A 22,887-nucleotide genomic window follows, 5' to 3' on the forward strand; every position below is an offset into this window, starting at 1 on the left:
CTTTTCATATCTGGATGGCTTGCCAAAATGACATTACTTTATTATATTTGAAAATAATGATTAAAAAAAATAATGATTTTTGAGCACTGTGCAGTCCCTACCTTCAGTTTTAGTTGTAAAAAAAACATATGAAACAATTAGTAGGTAATAGTAATATATGTGGTAAGTGTACATTTACAAGTATACTAGAAGCCCTTTGCAAGAAGATTCGCACAATAGGCCTCCCTTCCCCTGGCTGTTGGCACCTGTTTTCCTCCGGCACCCAGGACCTAGGCCTTTGGACCGGCCGCAGGGGAGAAGCCAAACCTCTTCAGTCTTCAGTCTTCGCTCTGTGCCTGCACATGCAAATTAACCGCCATCTTTGTTGGGTTAATTTGCATAGTCACTCCGATTGGCTGGTGGGTGTAGCAGAGTGACACCAATTTGCATGTTTCTCTTTTATTAGTGTAGATATTTGAGGGGGAGGGTAGGAGATGTTTTATAGAACAGTTAATTTTGAGTTGCCAAGATTTCAGTAGCTACAGGAGAAACAGAGTTTTTGGCAAAGGAAATGAACTTACCCATGTATGAGATTGAATGAGATTTGTGATGGATAAGAGTGGCAATGGAAAAAATAAAGCTATAGGGAATGAAGAAGGAAAGGAACATTACATAAGGCCTTGGGGAGCAGGTAGAAGAGACTAGACTTGATGCTGGAGGCAGTAAGGAGTCTTGGAGGTCTGGAGCAGAGGTTTACCAGAGGGAAAGCTGTGGCTGAGGCTTGTTTCACTGCACCATGTGGTGACTGCAGGGAAACAGCCAGGGAGCACCTATCCTTTCTGATTGTTACAGCGGAATGGATCACTGTGCATATCAAGAGTTCTCCGGTCTGATTCTCATTGCAGCTATGGAGTTCAATTGAAGTCCCACATATAGGTCAAGTTCATTAATTCTTCCAAGTGATCATCATTTGAGTCCAGAGTACAAACACCTCAACCATGCCTTGCAAGTAAAAAGTTCTACTACAACCAAATAATTCAGATAACTTTCAAGTTTAAAAAAAAATATATAGAATGACTCACAGCATATTCTAAGAAGTGAGCAGGAATCGGGTGAAAAGCAGATGAGAACATACTATGTATAAATATGCTGAAGCACCAAACACTCCAAGAGGAAGCTGAGAACATTCCTGGCATTACAAGACCAGGACTAAATTTTAATCTACTTGGAGGTGGCTAAGGATCCTATATAATAAAAGCCTAATATGCTAAGTGTCCGGTCGTCCATTCAACCAATCAAAGCGTAATATGCTAATGATATGCTAAGGCTGCTCAACCACTGGCTATGACATGCCCTGACCACCAGGGGGCAGACGCTCTGATCAGTAGGTTAGCTTGCTGCTAGGGTTGGCCAATTGGGACTGAGCGAGATGGGCCAGACACGCCCTGGGACCCTCCCATGGTCCTTCCCCAGCTGGCCAACCTTCCGCATCCCTCCCCAGCCCCGGATCGTGCACTGGTGGGGTCCCTCAGTCTGGCTTGCACCCTCTCGCAATCCGGGCTGAGGGACTCCCCTCCCCACCCCCAAGTGCACAAATTTCGTGCACCAGGCCTCTAGTATCAAATAAAAGGAAAATATGACCATTTCAAATGGTGTCTTAAGACACTATGGCTACATGTTACTTTAGCCCATCATAAACAATCTGGAATTCCCTCCCTCAGACATTCCAACCTCAGTCATTTAACAAACAAAAGGAGCATTTTTGGGGCTCCAGTGTGCAGAGGACACATCTATCCTAGGCACAGCAGCAAGCTGGAGCAAGACTGTGTACCATAGGCTCCTCTGACATTAAAAAGAACAAGCTGATTAGATATAAACAAATGGTGTTCACACAGGAGTTTAAAAACCCTTGTGAAAATACACATCTGCTGACAATTTCCAAGTTGTTTATTGTAAATCACAGATTTATTTTTTTTTTTTTTAAAAAAACCCACTAATTATTTTAACATATAAGCAAAATTCAAATAATATAAATAGTTAACATTTTGGTATCAAATTAATAATATGAAAGAAAAAAAAGATGCGAATCAGCCAAGAGGTAAAACGTTTTTAGCAATAACACTGTGTACAACCGTCTTCTACTCAAGTGACCGCCCAGGCTGATTGTTTATTTTCCCTTCGTTTATGAGTTTTCAGACAGCCCTGCATTGGAGCACCAAAGTTGTACCTTCCTTTTTAAAAGGCGGGAATCCTTATATTGTATTTACAAATAGTCTTCTCAGTACTTTAAGTCTGATGAAAGAAGCATCTGGCAATTTCCTTCTTATTCAAAAAGGAAGGGCCTTCATATTTCCTGCAAATTTAAATCTGTTCTATTCTCAGCAAAAAGGAAAAAGATGAACACAGTTGAGGAGAGCTCTTTCACAAATAAATAACTGTTTCACAGAAGTATTGCTGTAAACAAACGAGATAGTTTCAATGGCCAGGGAGATGCTGATATTTTCAACCAGTGAAAAATTTAGACAGTTACAAGTATGCTACACAGGGTGTGTATGGCCAAAAGGCAAGCTGTTATATAAAGACGCAACTAATGAAAATTAATTATACATCTGCTTTATCAAACTGTGCTTTTATTCTCCCCAGTTTTTTAAATTGGTCACAAATTTCAAGCTGTAATCTAAAAACCCCGAATCTACTCTGAAGGGAACTATAAACTACAATGGTTGACACTGTAGTTTTGACATTAGTTAAGAATTCTGAATTATCTCAGCAATCAACATAAACAAGCCTCAATGTTCAAAATAGAGAAAAAGATTTCTGTAAATATTAAAAAGCTACCTGCAAAAAATAATTGTATATGCCATCATCTAGTTGTGTTTACTGAGGATTCTTTTTTTAGTTTTCTTTTGTTTTCCATGTTTCAAACATCATCTAAGTACACGAGAGACTCTTCGTTTTCCCTAACAAGCACCTCTGCAGACAGATTCTATAATCAGTACAACTACTTTTGCTGAGGTCGCTATTTTGGCTTTCAGATGATCCCCCTAATAATAGGCATCACCCCGTTCTTTCTGCAGTGAGGGGAAGCTGTTAGCACCATGGCCACCTTTCTATCCTGCTTTGTAAAAGAAATGACACTCCCTCTGTTCTATCTCAGCCACATCTCCTTGATTATAAGGGACATATGGCTTTACAAATGCTTTCAATCTCATTCTGACAACTTTCATTCTGACTTCAAGTTTGAAATACTTAAAAGTCAAAGATACATCTAATGGTTGTTTTGATGAAATCGATTTTTTGAAGTTACTGTAGTTTTGGTGTGACGTTTAATACTCTCAATTTTAAAATCTGAAACTGGAACAAAATACTGTGGTTTATGAGACCTGTTGGGGAGGAGGAGGCTAATTTTAGTAACCATTACAATAATTTAGATATTAAAAATTTTATTTTATAATTTATAGAGAAAAGTTTTTAATATTCTACCTTTCCTTTTGAAGTCTTCATTATATTATGCCTCTATGCAAACTACATTCAAATAACTACCTTAAAAACAGACCGATATTGAATATTTAAGAACCAGTTGAAAAATTCATTGAATTAAAATTAATATCAGCTTATTTGAATAAACAATGATTTCTTCGTACAGAAGGACCCTATGGGTAGCAAGCTGCCATGTTTTATGTCATTTTCTAATGATAAATATATAGAGAGTACCAGTTAGGGCAGAGCTAATGACTTCTCCAATTTTACATTAAACTTTGGAAAAAGACATAAATATGTTTTAAATGGCCCCAATACTATCTACATGGATGTGACAATAGTGATTTGGCTGTTTATAAAGAAATTGTGTACAGGAAGTCCTCATTTAACATTATCGGTAAGTTGGAACTGCAGTGGAACAATGTATAATGAAAAATTTTTACAATGGGCTAATTGATATAAACAAGAGTCAAGTTCCTACAAAATCTTATCAATGCTGTAACAAAATGATGCTTGACAAAACCAGGTTATCTGAGGACCTGCTATACATTTTCCTAAATCTCCTCTGAAAAATATGAGGCTTGCCTTTACCAGATGCAGTACTTTCTCTTATGCCAATCCTCCACTGCCCCCACCATTTCCATCAAGTGCTCTTTACTAAAAATTAACTTGTATACCTAGTTTAACAATATATTCCTTTCTTTGAAATGGTATACTCTACACTCGGTTGGTACTTTCCAGTGCAGTTCTTCTACTAACACTGTGGTTCCTTAATAACTTCTTTATGCTGCAGATATGTGTGGCATTGAGAACTTGAATTCCCCTTTAGTTTTGTTTTCACAAACCTTTTCTAAATATAAATTCCTTGAAATGGATTTAGGCAATGAAGTAGATAAGTTATACTGAATAGCTTCTACAATCAAAGAAAAATTCTGAGAGACTGCACTTTCAAAATATTTCTTTGCTTTGTTCATATTCATCTTTCACTTAAGGTATAGACAAACATTTAAAGGTTTTTCATCCAGGTTTGGCTCAGTGACAGTGGAAACATACAACATTCAAGTACTATTAGACAAAGGCAGCCCTACAGGGATATGTGTCCACATAGGTCAACTTGCAAAGGAGAACTATTTTCATTATCCTGCAGTATACCTGGCCAAAAAAACCATTTGCAACTGTTTTCACTTTAGGGTCTGTGGCATCCTCCCAAAGGTCCTGAAGATCTTGAACATGTCCATGAGATGTCATCATTTTATTGTAGATGCAGGGATGATAAGGAGTTTTCCCTTCCCCAGAGAAAAACACATGGTCTTGTGGTACTATCCCCATTTTATTGGCACAGAGGCCCATGAACACATCATCAATGTAAAGACTAGAGTTGAGTGTCTGTGAGGCCTCATAGACTTTGGCAGCTACATCACTAGAGATCACGTAAGCAGCCCCAGCAGTGTAGTCAGGGTAAGCTGGCCACTGGTACATTTCATAGGAGACATAGTATTTGCTGTGTTTGTTTCTAACGGGAGGGGCACCACGGTGAACACGACCAATCCAAAAGTCTTGAACACCCATCTGTTCTAAACTTTGGAGGTATTCAATAAGGTTTGGCATGTGAATAAATATGTCATCATCAGCAGTCATAAGGAATTTAGCATGTGGACAAAAGGTATTTGCCCAACTGAATTGCATACGTAATTTAAGAGTCAGATTGTAGAAAGAATCAGCAAAGTCTTGCTGAATGATATCATTGTATATCTGGTCTTCCCAAACCAATTTCCTTTGCAGTTTTTCTCTCGTTAGTGGGTTCGAAGGCGTTCCTAAGGCAAACAGAGTTTTGATGTTGGCATTAAGTTGAGACCGAACATACTTCTCATTGCCCCACGTTTTCCTGATTGTAGAACGCCGGTCATAGTTTTCAGGAGCAGTCTTTACAAACAGTAAAAGGAGGACATCCTGTGCTTGGCACTTCTCCTTGTGGTTAATCCAGTACTGGTAGCGAGGAGCCCCATCCTCGCTGCGCTTGAGAGACAGGCTCTCATTCACAAAGTCGTAGCTGTTTATGAGGTATCTGTAAGAGTAGGATTTCATATGGCTCACAATGTGGTTATCAAATGGTTCCCAAAAAAACATGAGGCTCAGTATGAAACAAGTGGCAAATAACTGGACAAACTGCCATTTTTTCACTCTTCTGCCACTAACAAACATTCTGACGTCCGTTCTTAGTTAGGCTCCGTGTAAAATGGGCATTTGCTTCTTCGAGACCGCAGAGCTTCGTACTCTGTAGAACCGATGTTCATCTTAAGACAGGCTGGTCGTTACAAATGTAAAAGGAGCTTCTTATGTCACAAAATGTTTTCTTTGAAGACCATTTTTGCTGAGCTTGCAAAAGAATGGAACACCCTATAGAATGAGGACACTGGCACATTAGTATGTTCCCACGCCGGCATCCTTCATCGAGTTCGGTGGCTGGCTTCGAGCAGGTATCCCATGTACTTCCTTCTGCAGAAGTTAAGTGTAGCCTATTAGAGTTGAGACAAGGAAAGATGACAAGTGAATGGGTTGCCGAAAGGAATAAACTACTCATAATTCCTTACAAACTGAATGTAATTGGACTGACCTGGATAGGGCAACGAGGCAGCAAGCACTTAGAGAGACATACAGCTGCCTATTTCTTTAAAGGGGAGTAGAGGGGAAAAGAAAGAAGCACTCTCTACTTTCTTCCCATTCAGAATACAGAGACCCTTTTCTCTCCTCAACCTTAAAAAAAATAAAAAATAAAAGCCCTCTAAAATGGCTATCATCATATATACTTAAAAGTTTAAATCTCTCAAATGGGTCCATCAAAGACTATATTGATTTGAAATAGAGTCAGGATGAAATAACTATACAGTTCAAGGCAAAATAGATGAATGATGACAGCAAGTTCATAACAGTACAGATCCAATAAAGCTTGCCCAGACACACTGAAGGAATTGGAGGCTTACCACAAAGTAACAGAGATTTCTTATCTGCAGATGTTTAAGACAGCATGTGTTCAAGAATTCTGAGAAAAGCCCTAGCCGGTTTGGCTCAGTGGATAGAGCATCCGGTCCCAGGTTCACTGCGATCAAGGGCACATGCCAGGTTGTGGGCTCGATCTCCAGTAGGGGGCGTGCGGGAGGCAGCCAATCAATGAGTCTCTCTCATCATAGATGTTTTCATCTCCCGCTCCCTTCCTCTCTGAAATCAATAAAAATACATTTGGGGAAAAAAAAAAAAATTCAGAGAAAATTCTCAGTTGAATCTAAACTGCAGTGTCTATTCCTAATGACCCTGGGAAGGAAACAACGGAGTAAGCTTCGGAACCACAGGCACAGACTAGCTTCCCATATCTGAGCAGCTGTGCTTAGTGCGTTCCAGGGCTAGCTGCCTCGGCCCACATTCACAGTGGTTTACAAGTCTGATCTTCTTGCTAGACAATCCGCCCACAAGCCTAACTCCTCAGCTTCCTCATGTACACTTGACTCTCAGTTGCCCTGGTATCTCTCCAATGAACTGCGATCTATTACTCATCCAGTGGGTGTGTTGCTGCTAACGTCACTACAACCTAGCAGCCAGCCCACAACATTTATTTTATCTCCCACCCTCGCACCACATATGTATTTACCTTAATTTCCCATAGTTCTTCCAACTGACCTCAAAGAGTCAGAACAGTTTTATGAAAGATGACAAAGAACCTGTCATGAAGCTAATGACCCATGCTGCTTATTTAGGTTCTGGACCGCAAGTAAAGCCCTAAAACAAGATTTCTTCACCTGTACGGGCTCGAATTGTTTACCCACCATTTATATCCATCAGAAATACATGCCAGGGATAGTCCTGATTGGATGAGGGGAAGATCTGGGAAAGGTAAACTACTCTTTTAGAGTACCCAGCTTCTTCTAACAAAAGAACACCTGAACTCCTCCAAACTGAACATAGTCACCAGGCGGCCTTTCCCAACCAAAAGCAAGAGCACCTCCGGGATCTAAATTCATTAATTACAACGAGACCATGTTGCCCCCAACTCTGGCTTTGCGAACGGAGACCACGCACATGCAATTGCCCCCCACTCTTCTGACTCGCAGTCTCACAGCTTTTCCAGAGCACATCTTCTAGCTTCCGTATTCAACCTGCAGGAAAGGGAACCAAGCAGAAGCCCACGGGCCTGCCCGGCCTGGGGAAAGAACACGCAGGGCCTTCCAGGAAACAAAGCCATCCCCACAATGCTTGCAAAGCTCAGCACGACCACACAGAATGCTGTGGGTGCAGCTTCCTTTGTGTGCCCACAGCTCGGTGCAGTGACCAATCCACAGGCGGGAAACTCCAGGGCTACCCAGCTTTGGGGCCAGATTTATCATGTAACCTCAAACACCCCTCAGTGCACTCTGACTTGGTGACTTCATCTGCAAATGGGAGGTGATATCAATGTATGGTTAGTTGAGGGCATAGAGAAGTAACAGGTGACTCAGAGCCTGCTGGAAATGGGAAACAGGAAAGACCTTAGGGAGCACAGGGCAAAGAACTGCTTAAAGGAAAATATTCAAATATTCAGGATGCAACTTGGGTTTGCTTCTGTTGGGATGGAGAAGGAACAGATATCCTTAATATTCTCTTCCCTAATAGACAGGAGTAGTCAGAGGAAGAAGGAACAGAAGTAGGAGCATCAGAAGTAGGAGCATCACCCCAAATACCTTTTAGTCTGGGAGCTATGCCCCTCAATTACTCTTAACTGCGGGCACAGCTCCTTAAACTTTGCTGGAAAAACCCAGTTAGTGCATGTACAGGCAACCAGGTTCCCTAAACTACCCCCGATTTTATCCTGCTTCACCCAGGCCATCAATTCATTTCTTTGTTGAGTCTCCTTTTGTGATCCTAAAATACCATGCAAACCTGCTATACATTTTGATGCTATACATCAAGATGGTGAGGTGTGCACTTTAAGTTCAACAATCTCGGTGTCCAATGTTTCAATGAATCCTCCAAGTATCTGAGTCCTCGCTGTGGAAATAGTTGTGCCAGGCCCAGTGGGAGTCGTGAAGTAGTATTTTATAGTCTCCAGTCTGAGAGCATCTACAATATGGTTGAGACAAGACCCACGGTGCCCACATGAAAGCAGAGCTCCCAGGGGTGACAATCAACACGCCACAGAAGGTACAGACCGTGTGTCAGCCCGACTTTGGGCGGCACCAGCTCCAGGCAGTCAGACTGTTCCTGGGAGGAGAGCTAGTGACAGCTGGTCAGAGGGCCTGAGGACGAGCAGGAGGTAGGTGGCTGCAGGAAGGGAGGCAGTCTATTTCAGGCAAGAAAGGAAAGAATCGCCCTAGCTGGTTTGGCTCAGTGGATAGAGCATCACCCTGCAGACTGAAGGGTCCCGGGTTTGATTCTGGTCAAGGGCACATGCCCAGGTTGCGGGCTCAATCCCCAGTGTGGGGCGTGCAGGAGGAGCCGATCAACGATTCTGTCTCATCATTGATGTTTCTCTCTTTCTCCCTCTCCCTTCCTCTCTGAAACCAATAAAAATATATATTTTTAAAAATGTTTAAAAAGAAAGAATCAAAGTGTGGCCAATATTGGAGAAACAGGGATGAATTTGAAAGCAGGGAGGTTGGGGCCTGCATAAGCAGAACCTTGATAATAACAGGGCAGCAGGAAGTCACAGGAGATTGTATTGTTATTACTAGCTCCCTTGTCAAAATGAATTAAGCTTTTTGCAATATTCGGATTGAGAAGGAACAGATTCCTTAATATTCTCGTGATCTGGCAATGGCATGAGGTTGTGGTGAAGATGAGTGTACTGGAGAGTATGTGTAGTAGAATTTAGAATTTAGAGGAAATGAAGTTCCAAGTGAAGCCACACACAGGCCTTTCTTGCTGATAACTGTCCGTGTGTAGCTGATAATTGTCTTAATATTCGGATTGATCTGGCAATGGCATGCGGGACGGTCGCAGAGGCCTGGAGACCAGGACACTGGTTCATCGGGGCCTCGTGCTGACACAGCACAAGGTGGAGAGGACCCAGCCTGCGTGGTGGGAGTGGAGGGGGGGCGGGGGGGGGGGATAAAGAAGACCCTTTCAAGGAAAACAGAAACCAGCAGTACCTGCTGAGTGACCTGCGATGGGGGTCAGGAGGAGGAGGAGGGGTGGGATCTAGTTTCAAGCATTGCTGACAGAGGAGGGAAACTGGTTTCATTAGTTAACGTGAGGGGGGAACGTGTTCGGTTTTAGATTTGTATTGAGTGTGAGGTGCTGGGGACACAGCGGGTAGAGAAGTCCCGCAGGTCATGAGATGGAGGCACGCAGGACTGAAGATGCGGTGGGCGCTCTGAGCATAAAGAAGACACTCAGAAGCTTAAGGAAGCCTTATTTTGTGATGTATGCACCACTGTGTTCACATTTCCTTCCCGCTACACACTTTCTTTATGTGGCTTCGCTTGGAACTTTATCCCCTCTAAATTCTAAACTCAAGTACACATACTCTCCAGTACACTCATCTTCAACCACCACCTCTCTATATTCATTTAGAACACTCTGCCCCCCTCTCCCTGCCCCCAACCCCCTCACCCCACCCAGCGAGCTCCTGATCCACCTCCCTGCCTTGGATGAGGAACCATCTGGCACCTTCGCCCTCCTCTCCTTGGTTCCCATCCTTCCACCCCAACAGCCCCAGACCTCAGGTCACCCCGTCTTCTCTGCTCCTACAACACCCGCCAGGCTGCTGGGGAAGGTGTGACACCCACAGGCAGCATCCCTGCCAATGGCCATACCCAGCTGTGGGCAGGGCACTCCATGCTGTGTGACTGTCCTTCACTTGTCCCGACCTTCTCTCTCTCCCAGTCTCTTCACCAGCCATGCTAAGTCTCCCCTCTCTGAGGACTGTCTTCCTCACTCTTAGCTGATGTGTTTACTTCCTGCCTCATTGAGATAGAAGAAGAGTCACACATTGTCAGCTTCTCATTCCCATGTGTGTCTCAGATTCCCAGGCTCCTGCCCTCTCCACTCCCTGAGGCATACTGAAGGTCAGGGCCAGGATCATTGAAAAGTGATGCAAGTATGATTATGAACTAATAATGCTCCTTCAGAAAGTTACAATTTTTCTTAAAAAGCCTAAGTACTATGTACCTTTTACATTTAAACTTTTAGGCCAAAGTCCCAGTGAAACACAATTTTTGTTTCCTGTCCGGGCATAACACAAAAGGAAAAATGTTGATATTTTCTGTCCTATCTTTACATTTTGTTTTACATTTCAAGAATTTTTACCTGGCTTGTCTGATCATCTCCTCCCTGTTAAACATAGCTAGGACCAATCCTCAGGAGCCAAACTGCCATGTTAAAAGAAATCAGGAATAAAAAGCCCTGAATTTACTGGAAAGGCTATAATTTGATTCCCATAGATTTTTCTTATCACATTAGTTGTAGTAACTTGTGCTGAGAAACACAACTGGTTTCTGTTTAGTACTCTTTACCTATTTTATTTGCTCAAGAAGGAAGGAAGCAATCTGAAATTTGAATACACAACTCACATACTCTCTCACTTTTATTTTATTATTTAATCAAATTGGGTGTTGCCCTGGCTGGTGTGGCTGAGTTGGTTAGAGCATCATCCGTACACCACAAGGTGGTGGGTTCGAGTCCAGGTTGGTGCCCATACCCAGGTTGCGGGTTTGATCCCCAATCAGGGCGCGTGCAGGAGGCCTCTCTCTCTCTCTCTCTCTCTCTCTCTCAAAGCAATAAAATAATTGTTTTCAACATAAGGCCTGTAAAAAATTCTACCCAACAGTTATTTTTAGGTGTTTGTGTGGCTGTAAGTAGCTATGAAACTTTTGCTCAAACCTTGGACAAAGATTAGAAGTTATTTGGAGTTGTTATCCCTCCACAAAGAATACATTTAAAGAGTTAATTCTTGATTCAGTGTTGGTCGAAAGTCTTTCAATGCCAACACAGCAAGCATGGATGTGGGACAGAGAAAGAGCAAGGTTATAAAACCAACCAGTAATAAGCCTCATCCATGTAAACTAAGTTATATGCTTCTTTATAAGTCACACAAAGGTATAGATTTCTGTTTGCTGGTTATGGGAAAAATAAAGACAGGGAAATACCAAGTGAACAAACAAACAAAGACAGGACCTAAGTAAAGACAGGTGCTAAGGAAACTGGTAACACAGGACTACAGAGCAGATATTATATTCCAGGAGTTATATTAAAAGTCATTAAAAATTTCCAGTAACGAGTCTGAGTATACAGAATTTGAAACAAACAAAGAAGCTCAACTATAAAGTAGGCCTTGTAAAGGTCAACCTTTTGCCTTTCTAAGCTTGGCCTTCTGTATTCACTCTTGAGCACAGCTGTTGGTTGACAGGGCTGTTTGCTCTTTTAGACACAGTTCTTGTTTTGTGCTCACCCACTTAAGGAGCAAACTTCTCTGTTGCCCACTCTAGCAACAGTCACTAACATGGGTGTGTGTACTGCACAGCGGGCACGTTCGGAATGCCTGACACATGTACTGACCCTCTACCTCTCACAACAACCTATGAGGGAGAAATCATCTCCCCATTTTGCAGAAGAAGAAACTGAAGTCCCGAGACTTGGGGTTCACCACATAACCTCATAAATTCCAGCTGAGGCCCTGGTCCCTCCCTGAGGTCCTCCCCTGCCCTTCCTTCCCAGCCCTGGCAAGGCTGCCCTTCCAGGAGCTCCCATCAGGATGGGAGGGCAGGGGAGCAGGTGGGGCAGGGCCAAGAGAAGTGACTCAAGAAAGCAAAGAACCTGCTTCACTGTGTGAAGTTTGGAGTCACTTATGTTTTGCTCCCTCCCGCCTGCGTCTTGTCCGAGCTTGTTCTCATTTTCTTTGTAACACCCCTTTCCTGACCCTCCATCTCTACTTTTCCTCCTTCCTTTTCTTCATCCCAGAGCACCCAGGGACCTCGTGAGTCCGGGTCCTTTGTGGGTGTATAAAGCCTTTCCTCCACAAAAAAGATTAGGGTATTTAAGGGAGGGGAGCCAAAATGGCAAAGGAGGTTAAAAAAAAAAAAAGAAGTGAGAAGGAGGGAAGGAGAAAAAGTATAGGACTCAGAGGGCACGATTTAAGCAAGTATTTGCTGAATAAGTATTGGATGAAATGAACGAGTCATACAAAGCTGAGGTCAAATTCTGATATGAAAACTAGTGATTTAGAAATAAGTTGACAATCTAACCCCATATAAACCTATTATATAAACTATACATATAAGCCTGTTGTCCGAAGGCAGTTCATGTGCCCTGTTCTGGACATTATATTTGGGAAACAACATTTGATTGAAGGTCTACAGAGTACAAAAATAATGGTGTAAAACACAATGTATATATATAATACATTTCTGTCTCAGCTAGTCAACACTTATTATAATAAGTTAACTACCATTTATTAAGCACCTACCCTGCTTCAGGCATTATGCTGGGCAGCCCTGGAAGTAGATAATGCCTACAGTTAATTAATTCAACAAATATTAATTTCCTCACCTACTATGTGGTAGGTGGGATGCCGGGAAGGCTTCAGTGATGCTTCCAGCGTGTATCCATTACCAGAGCGAGTAAACGTTCTGGTGCAGCCTGGACTCCACCTGATGGAGGCAAGAGAGTGAAGCAACCAAGAGTTTCAGAATATGAACAAAAGTGGTGCTTCCACTTACTGGTCACATGAGCTTGACTTGTCTCCAAACCGTATACTACACCGTGTTTTCTGAAGATCCTTTGAGATAATTTATTGCCAAAAAATGGTGCAGATCAGGTGTTCAGTGTACGCTAATTTCCTTTCTCTAGAAATTGTTCATGGGTCTTTACTGTGATGGTATAGACAGAAGATGGCTGATAGTCTTTGGGATTATTTTCCTTTAAAAACGATGAGATAAACTCCTAATATTCTTCTAGCAAAATAATCACTAGATATGAGTTTTTTAAAATACTGATCTGATTGCTAAAGGCACTTACTACTAACATCTAACCCCGGTCTTCTATTGTCCTTGACAGGAAAGAACAATATGGTTTCCACAAGCCCTTAAAAAATACATTTTAACGATGATGGCAAAGCCAAAGGTTCTAAGACCCTGTACATTATGGAGGAAACCTGATTTCAGTCAACCTTTTAACATACTTTGTCTAGAGAACTATCAGAAAGTTGTAGAAAGAATTAGAGGAAAGGAATAAAATACGAAATGTGAAATCTTAGGTGGATCTTAAGCTGTGTAATAGTATTTTGAACTGGGAAGCTTATTACCTGCAGAATTGGTAGAACATTCATTCCTTTCTGTAGAAAACTGGCTTCTGAGAGTGTCAAAGCCTTCACTATGGACGATAATCGTAAAAATTTCAGATCAAAGTCAGCCTCTGAAATTCCGGCATTAAAATGTAAAAAATCACTTTTGTTTATTCAGAGTGTGATTATCTTGCCCTGGCTGGGTGGCTCAGTTGGTTGAAGCATCAACCTGTACACCAAAAAGGCTGCAGGTTCGATTCCCAGTCAGGCCACATACCTAGGTTGCAGGTTCGATCCCTGGTCAGGATACGTAGTTCGGTGCATACAGTTGGGACGCCTATTGGAGGCCACCAGTCCATGTTTCTCTCTTCCATTCTCTCTTTAAAATCAATAAAAACATATCCTCAGTTGAGGATTTAAAAAAAAGTTTGGTCATCTCACTAGACCAATTTTCTTATCTTTAAACATGATAAGATACTTATACCTATGTACGAGGCGGGACAAAAGTAGGTTTACAGTTGTAAATACAAGAAACAGAGTTTAGTCTTGTATTATTATTTATTAAGTATTTTATTATTTTTTATACAAACAATTGTAAACCTTTTGCCTCACCCTGTGTATGCATACTGTGATCGTCTAGATCAGCGGTTCTCAACCTGTGGGTCGCGACCCCTTTGGGGGTCAAACGACCCTTTCACAGGGGTCGCCTAAGACCATCGGAAAACACATGTATAATTACATGTTGTTTTTGTGATTAATCACTATGCTTTAATTATGTTCAATTTGTAACAATGAAATTGGGGGTCACCACAACATGAGGGACTGTATTAAAGGGTCACGGCATTAGGAAGGTTGAGAACCACTGGTCTAGAGTTACACTGTTCTTTCTGAATTTCTCCCGGTTTCTTTCTACTACCATGTCCTGTTTTGTTACGTAGATTCTAGTGCAGCTGATCCTCAGAAAGAACTCTACTTTTACAATTTGAAAGTCACCAAGTGCAATGATTCTAGCCAAAGTGACCCATTTTAAAAGATGACCCATTTCAAAACCCATGAGTTATGATTCAACCTGTGCTATATTTGAGAGAAAGTTATTTTCTTTTCCTACAGTCTCATCATTTGAATCAGTCTTTTATAAAAGGGAAACTCGATCTCCACTTTAGTAAAATATAAAGTTTATTTGCTATAGCCTACACTTGATTTTGAAAATTCTTCACCTTTTGAGATTTTTTTTTTTTGTGGGGAGGGGGCAAAGCACTGTGTCCAATATCATTTATGCCTCTGTTTTCTTTTTCACATTTGCTGCTGTTGACAGTATGACAGATGTCTCTCATTTTCTTCCTTTTTTGCCCCCCTCCACTCAACCCCTGCTCCAACCCAGGCCCTCCCCAGACTATTGTCTGTAATCATCTCTCATTTCTCACTTCCTGGCGAACAGTTTCTCTGCGCTTGGCTTGACCTTCCCCTGTCATCGCACTCATCCCCATGTTAAGGTGTCAGGGTGAGCCCCTGGAGGACTCATGTGGGTTAGAGTCAGCCTCACCCTCGGAGGGTGCTCAGTAAATACTCAAGGAGAATGCCTGTGGGACAGGGGAAAGGGCGGGAGAGAGAAGGAGCAGGAGAGAGAAGGATCATTTTAAGTAGATACAGGAAATATTTTAGATATTGAGTGTATCTTGCTTTAAAATAAGAGTTGACCCCCAAAATGCAGCGCCCCATCCCCTGTGACAAGGTATAAAATCTACCATAAGTTTGTTTTGAGAAAGTAAAACCTTAACTGCTCATCACCAGTCCCCTTTCAGGAAGTTCAGGATGGGACCTTTTCAGCGCCACTACTTAATACAACTACCTTCAGTCATCCTTTTCTGGGTCAGTTTCAACTTCTCACATCTCTCTCCCCTCCCCCATAGGGACCAGGCAACGTTTCCCAAAATAAAGACACAGAGGACCAAGTCCAGTTCTAATAGCTGTCCTTTCATCAGAGAATTACCCTAAATATGAGCTACAAGCCCCCACCCACCACTGTGTAACTTCAACGTAGGTGTCTCTTCAACATGATCCACAACCTATGAAAACCAGCACTGGGAAAGAAAAAAGATAGGGTGTGTGGTCAGAGTCAGAGGAAAAGTTGCTACTTTCACCTATATGGCACGTCACTTTGGGATGCAAAATAAAATTCAGCAGAGTAAAATAAAAAACAAACCAAACAAAAAAACCACAGCGTGGCAGAGACCTTCCCGCTAGGAAGAGGTCTCCTTCCCCACTCCCCCCAGCCGGCCCACTTCCCCGTCTCCATTTCCCCAGCCACGCAAGCTTCCTCGGTCTGGCGGTTCCTAGTTTCCACCACGACGCAAGCTTCCTACCCGAATTCACCCCCACAGGCTCGGGGCAACGCAAGGTTGGGGGACCCCCGCCGAAATCGGAGGCCTCGGGTCCCCCGCGCTCGGGCGGGTCTCAGCAGCGGGGCGCGGCGGGCGCCTCGCCGGAGCTCCCTCGGGTGGGGGAACCCGCCAGACCCCCCAGGAAACTTACCCCCCAGCGGAGCTCCGCGCCCCCCAGCCTAACTGTGCCTGCAGCGCCGGGGCGGCGGCTCGGCCCGGGGTCCCGGTGGTCGGCGCCCGCCCCCAAGCAGCAGCGAACAAAGGCGCTCGGGAGGAAACGCGCCCCCCTTCCCCGCCGCGCTTCCCGCGGCCCCAGCCCGACCCCGTGGCGCGCGGGGCCGCTCCCGCTTCCCGACGCCCAGCCGCGCGCCCGACCCCGGCGCGCGCTCCACCCGGGAGTCCTGCAGCCGCCCTCCCGAACGTGCGCGCCCTCACCTCCTCGCCACCTTCCCCTCCCGCCCTAAGAAACCTCGTCAGGTCCCGGGCGGACAGAAGAGCCTGCGAGCCTCCTTTCCTTGGTCCCGGGCTGCTCCCTTCGGCGGGCGGCGGGCGGGCGGGCGGCCGGGCAGGGGCGGGGCGCAGGCTGGGCGGCCCGAGCCCGGACCGCGGACCTGGAGCTGCTCTCGGTCTCCGCTTCCCGGGCACAAAGAACAACTCATCAGGGAGTTGAGGTTTCCCAGACGCGCGCTCGCGCTTCCCCCATTCAGTGGTCAGAGCGGGAGGACCCCATTTCCACCCGGTGGCGGGGTGGGAGGGTCACCCCATTTAGGACGCCGTCGGCTGTAGAGCATTTTTTAAAAATCGTACCGTCGATCTCTAGTTAATTACCCTGGAGCGACGGGTCTCAATACAGTTCCATTGGGAGGTACAATTTGTTAGACGAGCAGTCCATTCGTTCGGAACGAGCGGCAGCTACTCCTCTCTGGGAGGCAAGTTTCGGCTGAGCTGCCGTTGCCCCATCATTTCATTTCCTTGTTCAGAGCAACTCTTCCAAGCGCGAGCCGGGACAGAAAGAGCTCCTGGCGCACCGCTGATGCCAGGAGCCTCAGTGACAAAAAGGAAACGCCACGGAAAACTAAAGCTTCACCCCAGCGGTTCGTTTTAAAAAATGCAAGGCAGAGAGGGGAATCGCCCCCTCCCCCAAGGAGTTGCCTTACAAGCCCAGTTGAATTTCAAAGAGCGCTTAAAGCACAACTTACCAAATCCAAGCCCAGCTCCTTAAACTCCCAAGTCGGAGGTCGGCTGTCCTCCCGACATCGCAGCAAAGGCCTTTGGCCTCAGAAACAAAACGTGCCCGCTTGATCCGGGGCAAGGCCTGGGCAGTCAGCGCGGACCGGACTCGCTGGCTTCCTCCTCGGGGAGCCGAGTGGAGTGGGCAGATGAGAGCGGACCCAATCAGGGGCGCCGGCGGAGGGCGGGGGCGCGGCGCCCGGGAGGCTCTCCCACGGCGCGGGCTGCGGGCGCGAGTTCCCTGCACCTCCTGGCGTCGTGGGTCATTGCGAAGCCCAGCCTGCCTGCCCCTCCGCCACCACCCGCGTGGTGGTGATGATGTGCTGCTGTCGATGGGTAGGTCCCACCGGATTCAGTTCCAATGGGTTCAAGGGCACTCCAGGAAGTGCTTCCCGGCGCCTCGTTAGTTAATTGAGAACATACCCTCGGATGATCAACTGTGAGCCAGAATCCACACGAATGTCTTGGAGCTGCTTTTCTTGCTCACAGTACTTAATGCGCACCTCTAGACAAAAATCAGAAGAATGTAAATTTCTACTGAAGGAGAGGGTAACTAAATCCTTTATGTGTTCAGTTTCTTATTCCTCAGATGTTCCAGCCATCTTATAGAACAAGCATTATCACTTAGCAGACATCATCATTTAACATTGTCATTAATACTTTGAACAATTTTGTAATTGTACATATTTCTGAACATGAGAAAAAAAAAGATTAACCCACATCAAGTAAATTAAAAGCTTTGTGTTTCTTATTGTAAAAGGAATAAGACAGGTAATGGGTTAAAAGTAGATTACTGAATCCGAGTTTGAAATTGTAATTACAGTATTGTACCTGTTATTTCAAATTAAATTTTCCAGATGGTTTATAACTGTTTTCTGTAAGCCCCTTAGCTTATTTTGAGCCATCCAATTATATATATATATCCCGTAGAGAGAATGACTCAGAACTGCTATTATCCACTGAGAAGTTATAGTGCCATATGCATGTCAGAACACAGACAAATATTTATATAATGTGATCTGTAAGGGGGTCACTGACAGGGACCCTTAAGGAAACTGACTCATTGTTCATGCAAATCACCTCCCTTCTTTGCCTATGCAAAATAAAATCCTGACTAATTTCACATACATTCTTCCCATCTGTCATATGTGTATGCCATATCTATGGGCAAATGTTCAGTTACCCTTATATTCCTTTCATGCCATGTGGAGCGAGGCCCACATAGGTCCATGTGTCAGCCCCAGAGCATTCCACATGCACAAACCCAGAGGACTGTTTCACAAAGTGACCAGAACATTGATATATACATGCAAATCACATATTCATATCGTCTCATATAGAACTAGATGCCCCAGGCAGGTAAATTTCCAGTGTAAGTCAGGAGATTGATGAGAGGATGTGTGTGGCTTTTGTTGGCGGGCGGGGGGTGGGGGGCATGGAAAGAGGAGGTAGATGAGAGATGAGGATGAACAGAGTAGCCCAGAACGCCTGCCCAGGTGCCCACTGTACACACCACACAGGGAAGAGGGCAACAGTCTGGGAGGCTCCTTTGTTCATGTGGGAGGATTTCCCACCCAGGCTGGCTCCCCATCCCACCTCAGAGGGGGAGAAAGAGAATGATAGGCTTGGTGGCTAAGAACAGAGCCCTCAACTTACTTAACTGGGAGGAAGTGCATGAAAAATTTGAAATTAATTAGAAACAAGACTAGATGATAGTGGTGATGCTGATTTAACCATCTCAAAGAAGGAAGACAGGGTCGCCTTGCCCTCTTTATCCACAGTTGCTGCTGGTGAACAAAAACCACTATGTTCAGGAATTTGCTTCACAGAGCACTAGAGAACAGCAGAACATACTGGAAAAAATGAGAGGAATTGCAATTTGCATGTTAGATTTAGCAAGAATAAGATAAGGCAGAGAAAGAGCAGAGGAGAAGCAGATGTGGGAGACAGGACCAGAGAATAAGGCAGGAGGGCATGTCTCACAACTTGTTGGGAAAGAAGACTTGAACCCCAAGTACAAAAGAACCTAGGAGATGGTGGGAGCAAGAGACCCGAGAAAGAAGAATGCATCGCTGAAATAATGGAGAAGCAGTTTTGATAGCTGATCCGCTTAGCGCCTAACACGACTGAAGCATATGGACACAGAGCCAGGCTTGACTGGTTCGGGTAATTTGCACTTTCTGGATTCTCTTAGGCTGGAGATGTCCTCACAGACCCTGTACAGGCCCTGTCCAACTCAGACACACCACAGGCTGTGTTCTAAAACTGCTGAGTGTTCATGCAAGGCCTGAGCTGAGAGGGATGGGCTGGAATCCTGACCTCCTTCCTGCCGGCCACAGGATCTGGGCAAGTGACCCACCTTCTCTACACCGCAGGCCATTCCTGCCTGGAAGGGTGCAGTGAGGACTGACTGCAATAACAATTACAGCATGAAGGGCCGAGCTCGGCAATCCTCGGGCTGGGTGGATGCCTTCACCCTCATGTCACCTCGGCTGCAGAAAGCGCCTCTCACTGGTGAGCTGGCAGAGGCGCCTTCATGCTGCGCCCCATCATCATGGCTGCAGAAGGACCTGCTGTGTGTCACATCTCTGTTAATACAGCATCGCCCCTTCACATAATGCACCATCTCTGGCTGCCTCCTCCTGTGCTGCCAGCCAACCACTCCACCCACAGTCCTTCGGCTGGGCTTTCCTCCCCACACCTGCTCCCTGGTGGTCTCGTCCACGGCCTTTATCCTGACTTATTTTTCTATAGATTCTGAGCTCCACACGTGAATGTCTTCACTTACATGTGTCACACAAGCCCTAAGCTTGACATGTCTAAAATGCATGAACCAAACACGTGTTTGTGAAACGCTGACTGGATGGAACTTGACTGTCCCAAGGGCCAGAATCCTCTTCTTCTTACCAGCTGGCCCAGCCCAGGGCGTTGCGTGTCAGTAACAGTTGGCACTGTGTCGCTGTGTAAATTGCCTGCGGATCTGTTTCCTATTCTTTTGAGAGGCCTCAGACCTCGAGGGGGGAGCTCACATCCACTCGTCTCCAGTTCCCACAAAGGATCCCCCACGGGCTCTGCACAGAGTGGATCCGCATGTATTGACCGTTGGTTGAGTTGAATGTGTGCTGAACGCTCCCCACATCCATCACATATTCAAACTTTCTTTCCAGGAAGCCCCGTCCGCAGGACAGTGGCCCCAGTGTGCTCCTCCCTGATGCCAGCAGGCCCCAGAGCTGACACTGAGGCATTCGCTCCCCCACAGTCTTGCCTCTGCTCCTGTGTTTGGCACAGTCCGCATCCTCCCTCCATTCCGGGCTTGGCCGCTGGATGAAGCCACACGAGGTACACCTGGAGCGGAAAGATGCCGGGAGCCAAGAACACAGAGGCACTCACCGCAATCCATTCTCAGAACCCACTGCCTTCCTTTCTCTCCTCTGCACAGGGCAGGGGCCTTCTGCACCCATCATCTCCTCCATCACACATAGGACCTCTCTATGTGCCCATCTAACTTCAGCAGGGGCCCCGCACAGACAGGGGCAGCCTCTGAGAGGCAGGTCCTGGAGGCTGGGACCCACCTTGGTCCAGTAGAGCTGTGCTGTGGATGGGGTGGCCTCACTGGGGGAGGGGTGGGGAGAGAGGACTAGGGTGGAGTGAGGTGGCACAGGTCTCCCTCCAGGCTGCAAATGCCCAGACAGCCCCAGTGGCAGTGCCCTGGGCCCACTCCCTGACAGTGGTTCTGCCAGCATTTCTCTCCCCACCCCACCTGCAGATCAGACACACACCTCACACTCCCAGGGCCGTCAGGGTTCTGGGAAAGTTTCCAGGGGCTGCCTCTAACTCCATCTCCTGCCTCCTACTCAGGAGGGCACATCCAACTTGAGTGAATGATGACATCTGTGTAGGGACAATCTTGAATGCTGTCTGACTAATGCTTATATTTTCAAAGACAGTTGGTATCAGCCTTGCCAGCTCTCTAAACTGAGTACAATGATTTGGGTCCTGTGATGGGGCGGTACTGAGAAAACAAGAACATTATAGCAGGTGCCCAGGAAATCGTGTTGACTATGACATGGAGGCCGCAGGCCTGGCCCAGATGCAACCATTTGTGTTTTACACTTAAGTTTGGTTGTGCTGATATTTTAAGGACAACTGAAATAGAGTTCTCTGTTTTCCTTTTCCTAATAGTTAAAAATTTCTAACTGTTCATTGCCTGCTTTATGAAGCATATGTGGTTCAAACCCCACTCAAACCAGACAGTTATAGGCCTGCCTGGGATTTATATTGAGTTAATTATTTAAAGCTCGAGGCCTGGCCCTAACCGGTTTGGCTCAATGGATAGAGCGTCGGCCTGCGGACTCAAGGGTCCCAGGTTCGATTCTGGTCAAGGACATGTACCTTGGTTGTGGGCACATACCGAGTAGGGAGTGTGCAGGAGGCAGCTGATCGATGTTTCTAACTCTCTGTCCCTCTCCCTCCTCTCTGTAAAAAAACCCAATAATATATATGTATATATAAATAAAATAAAATAAAACTAGAGGCCAGGTGCACAGATTCATGCACGGTGGGGTCACTCAGCCTGGCCTCCGGGGATTGGGCAAAACCAGCTCTCCTACATCCCCCAAGGGTTCCCGGATTGTGAGAAGGCGATTCTCGGGTGATACACCCCGAATCAGGCTCCCTCCTCTCTCGTTCCAGGTGCGTCACCCGAGAACCGCAGCTGCCAAGTCACCTCAGGTTGGCAGCTCCTGCACTGAGCATCTGCCCCCTGGTGGTCATTGTACATCATAACTACCAGTCGGATGGTCAAACGATCAGATGGTCACTTAGGCTTTTATATAGAGAGCTAAGCAGACCATCATTAGTTCAGAGTGAGAAATAGTTTTACTGTACTGAGATGTTTGTTTCATGTAACAGTCTTTCTAAAAAGGCAACTCTGAAGTCCTTAATAAATCATTTGATCTGAAACAATATATTTCATGACTCAGTCTTGATTGTTCTGATGACTTAAGGTCATAAAACCAAATATTAAACATTTTGCTAGTTGAACCTGCAGATATGGGGTTAAGGAATGCTGGAGAGAGAGAGCAATATTTCTGAGAGATATGTTCTATTATAGTAAGTAAACAAACCTCTTGGGAGGAAAGGAATTAATAGAATAATAAGCTATCCGCAGGGGAGATAAAGATACAAATAGGTCTGGGAAAAAAAGGTATACAGGGCAGAGGAAGCAGTGTGTCTCTTCCCAAGGTTTTTTATTTTTGACTATTTTTATACATTTTTCTGTCTTTGGGGCTTTCCTTTTTTTTTCAATAGATTTCTTTTTATTTGCATGAAGTGGAAGCTCATTAACTGTTTCACAATTTCTTTTCTTTACGGAAGATTACTAAGTAATTTGGAGACTCCTGATGGACTTAGTACCAGTAGTACCCTTTCCTATGAACTGAGCAGATAATGGTTTTCCTCTCAGCAGTATTCCATGAATTTCCTTGGTGTACCAGCAATCTCTCACATGACATCTTGTTATGTTTGGATGGAAGATGTGCCTGTGGACCATGGTTCTGAGACTTCAGCCCA

General features: G+C 45.1%; 2 protein-coding genes across 7 annotated transcripts in view; one reads left to right on the top strand and one right to left on the bottom strand.

Moving 5' to 3' along the window:
• MCF2L2 (MCF.2 cell line derived transforming sequence-like 2) overlaps positions 1 to 22,887 on the top strand; it is a 219,257-nt gene that overhangs the window by 130,214 nt on the left and 66,156 nt on the right. The gene's annotated exons all lie outside the window — the stretch shown is intronic.
• Positions 4,406 to 17,501, bottom strand: B3GNT5 (UDP-GlcNAc:betaGal beta-1,3-N-acetylglucosaminyltransferase 5). 4 transcript variants are annotated; one of them, XM_036350597.1, is made up of 2 exons: positions 17,286 to 17,501; positions 4,406 to 5,975 (listed from the first exon to the last, which is right to left on the bottom strand). In XM_036350597.1, exon 2 carries the CDS (start codon positions 5,659 to 5,661, stop codon positions 4,528 to 4,530), a length of 1,134 nt encoding a protein of 377 aa, XP_036206490.1. In that variant the 5' UTR covers positions 5,662 to 5,975; positions 17,286 to 17,501; the 3' UTR covers positions 4,406 to 4,527. The 4 variants fall into 4 exon arrangements, with proteins under 4 accessions (XP_036206490.1, XP_036206492.1, XP_036206493.1 ...); XM_036350599.1 differs by lacking the exon at positions 17,286 to 17,501 and adding an exon at positions 12,973 to 14,233; XM_036350600.1 differs by lacking the exon at positions 17,286 to 17,501 and adding an exon at positions 6,441 to 9,408.

The sequence above is a fragment of the Myotis myotis genome, unplaced genomic scaffold, assembly GCF_014108235.1.
Source record: "Myotis myotis isolate mMyoMyo1 unplaced genomic scaffold, mMyoMyo1.p scaffold_m19_p_2, whole genome shotgun sequence".
Taxonomy (NCBI): domain Eukaryota; kingdom Metazoa; phylum Chordata; class Mammalia; order Chiroptera; family Vespertilionidae; genus Myotis; species Myotis myotis.

Excerpts from the sequence above, each read along its gene's own strand:
- B3GNT5 (XM_036350597.1), bottom strand. The coding sequence starts at position 5,661 with ATGTTTGTTAGTGGCAGAAGAGTGAAAAAATGGCAGTTTGTCCAGTTA.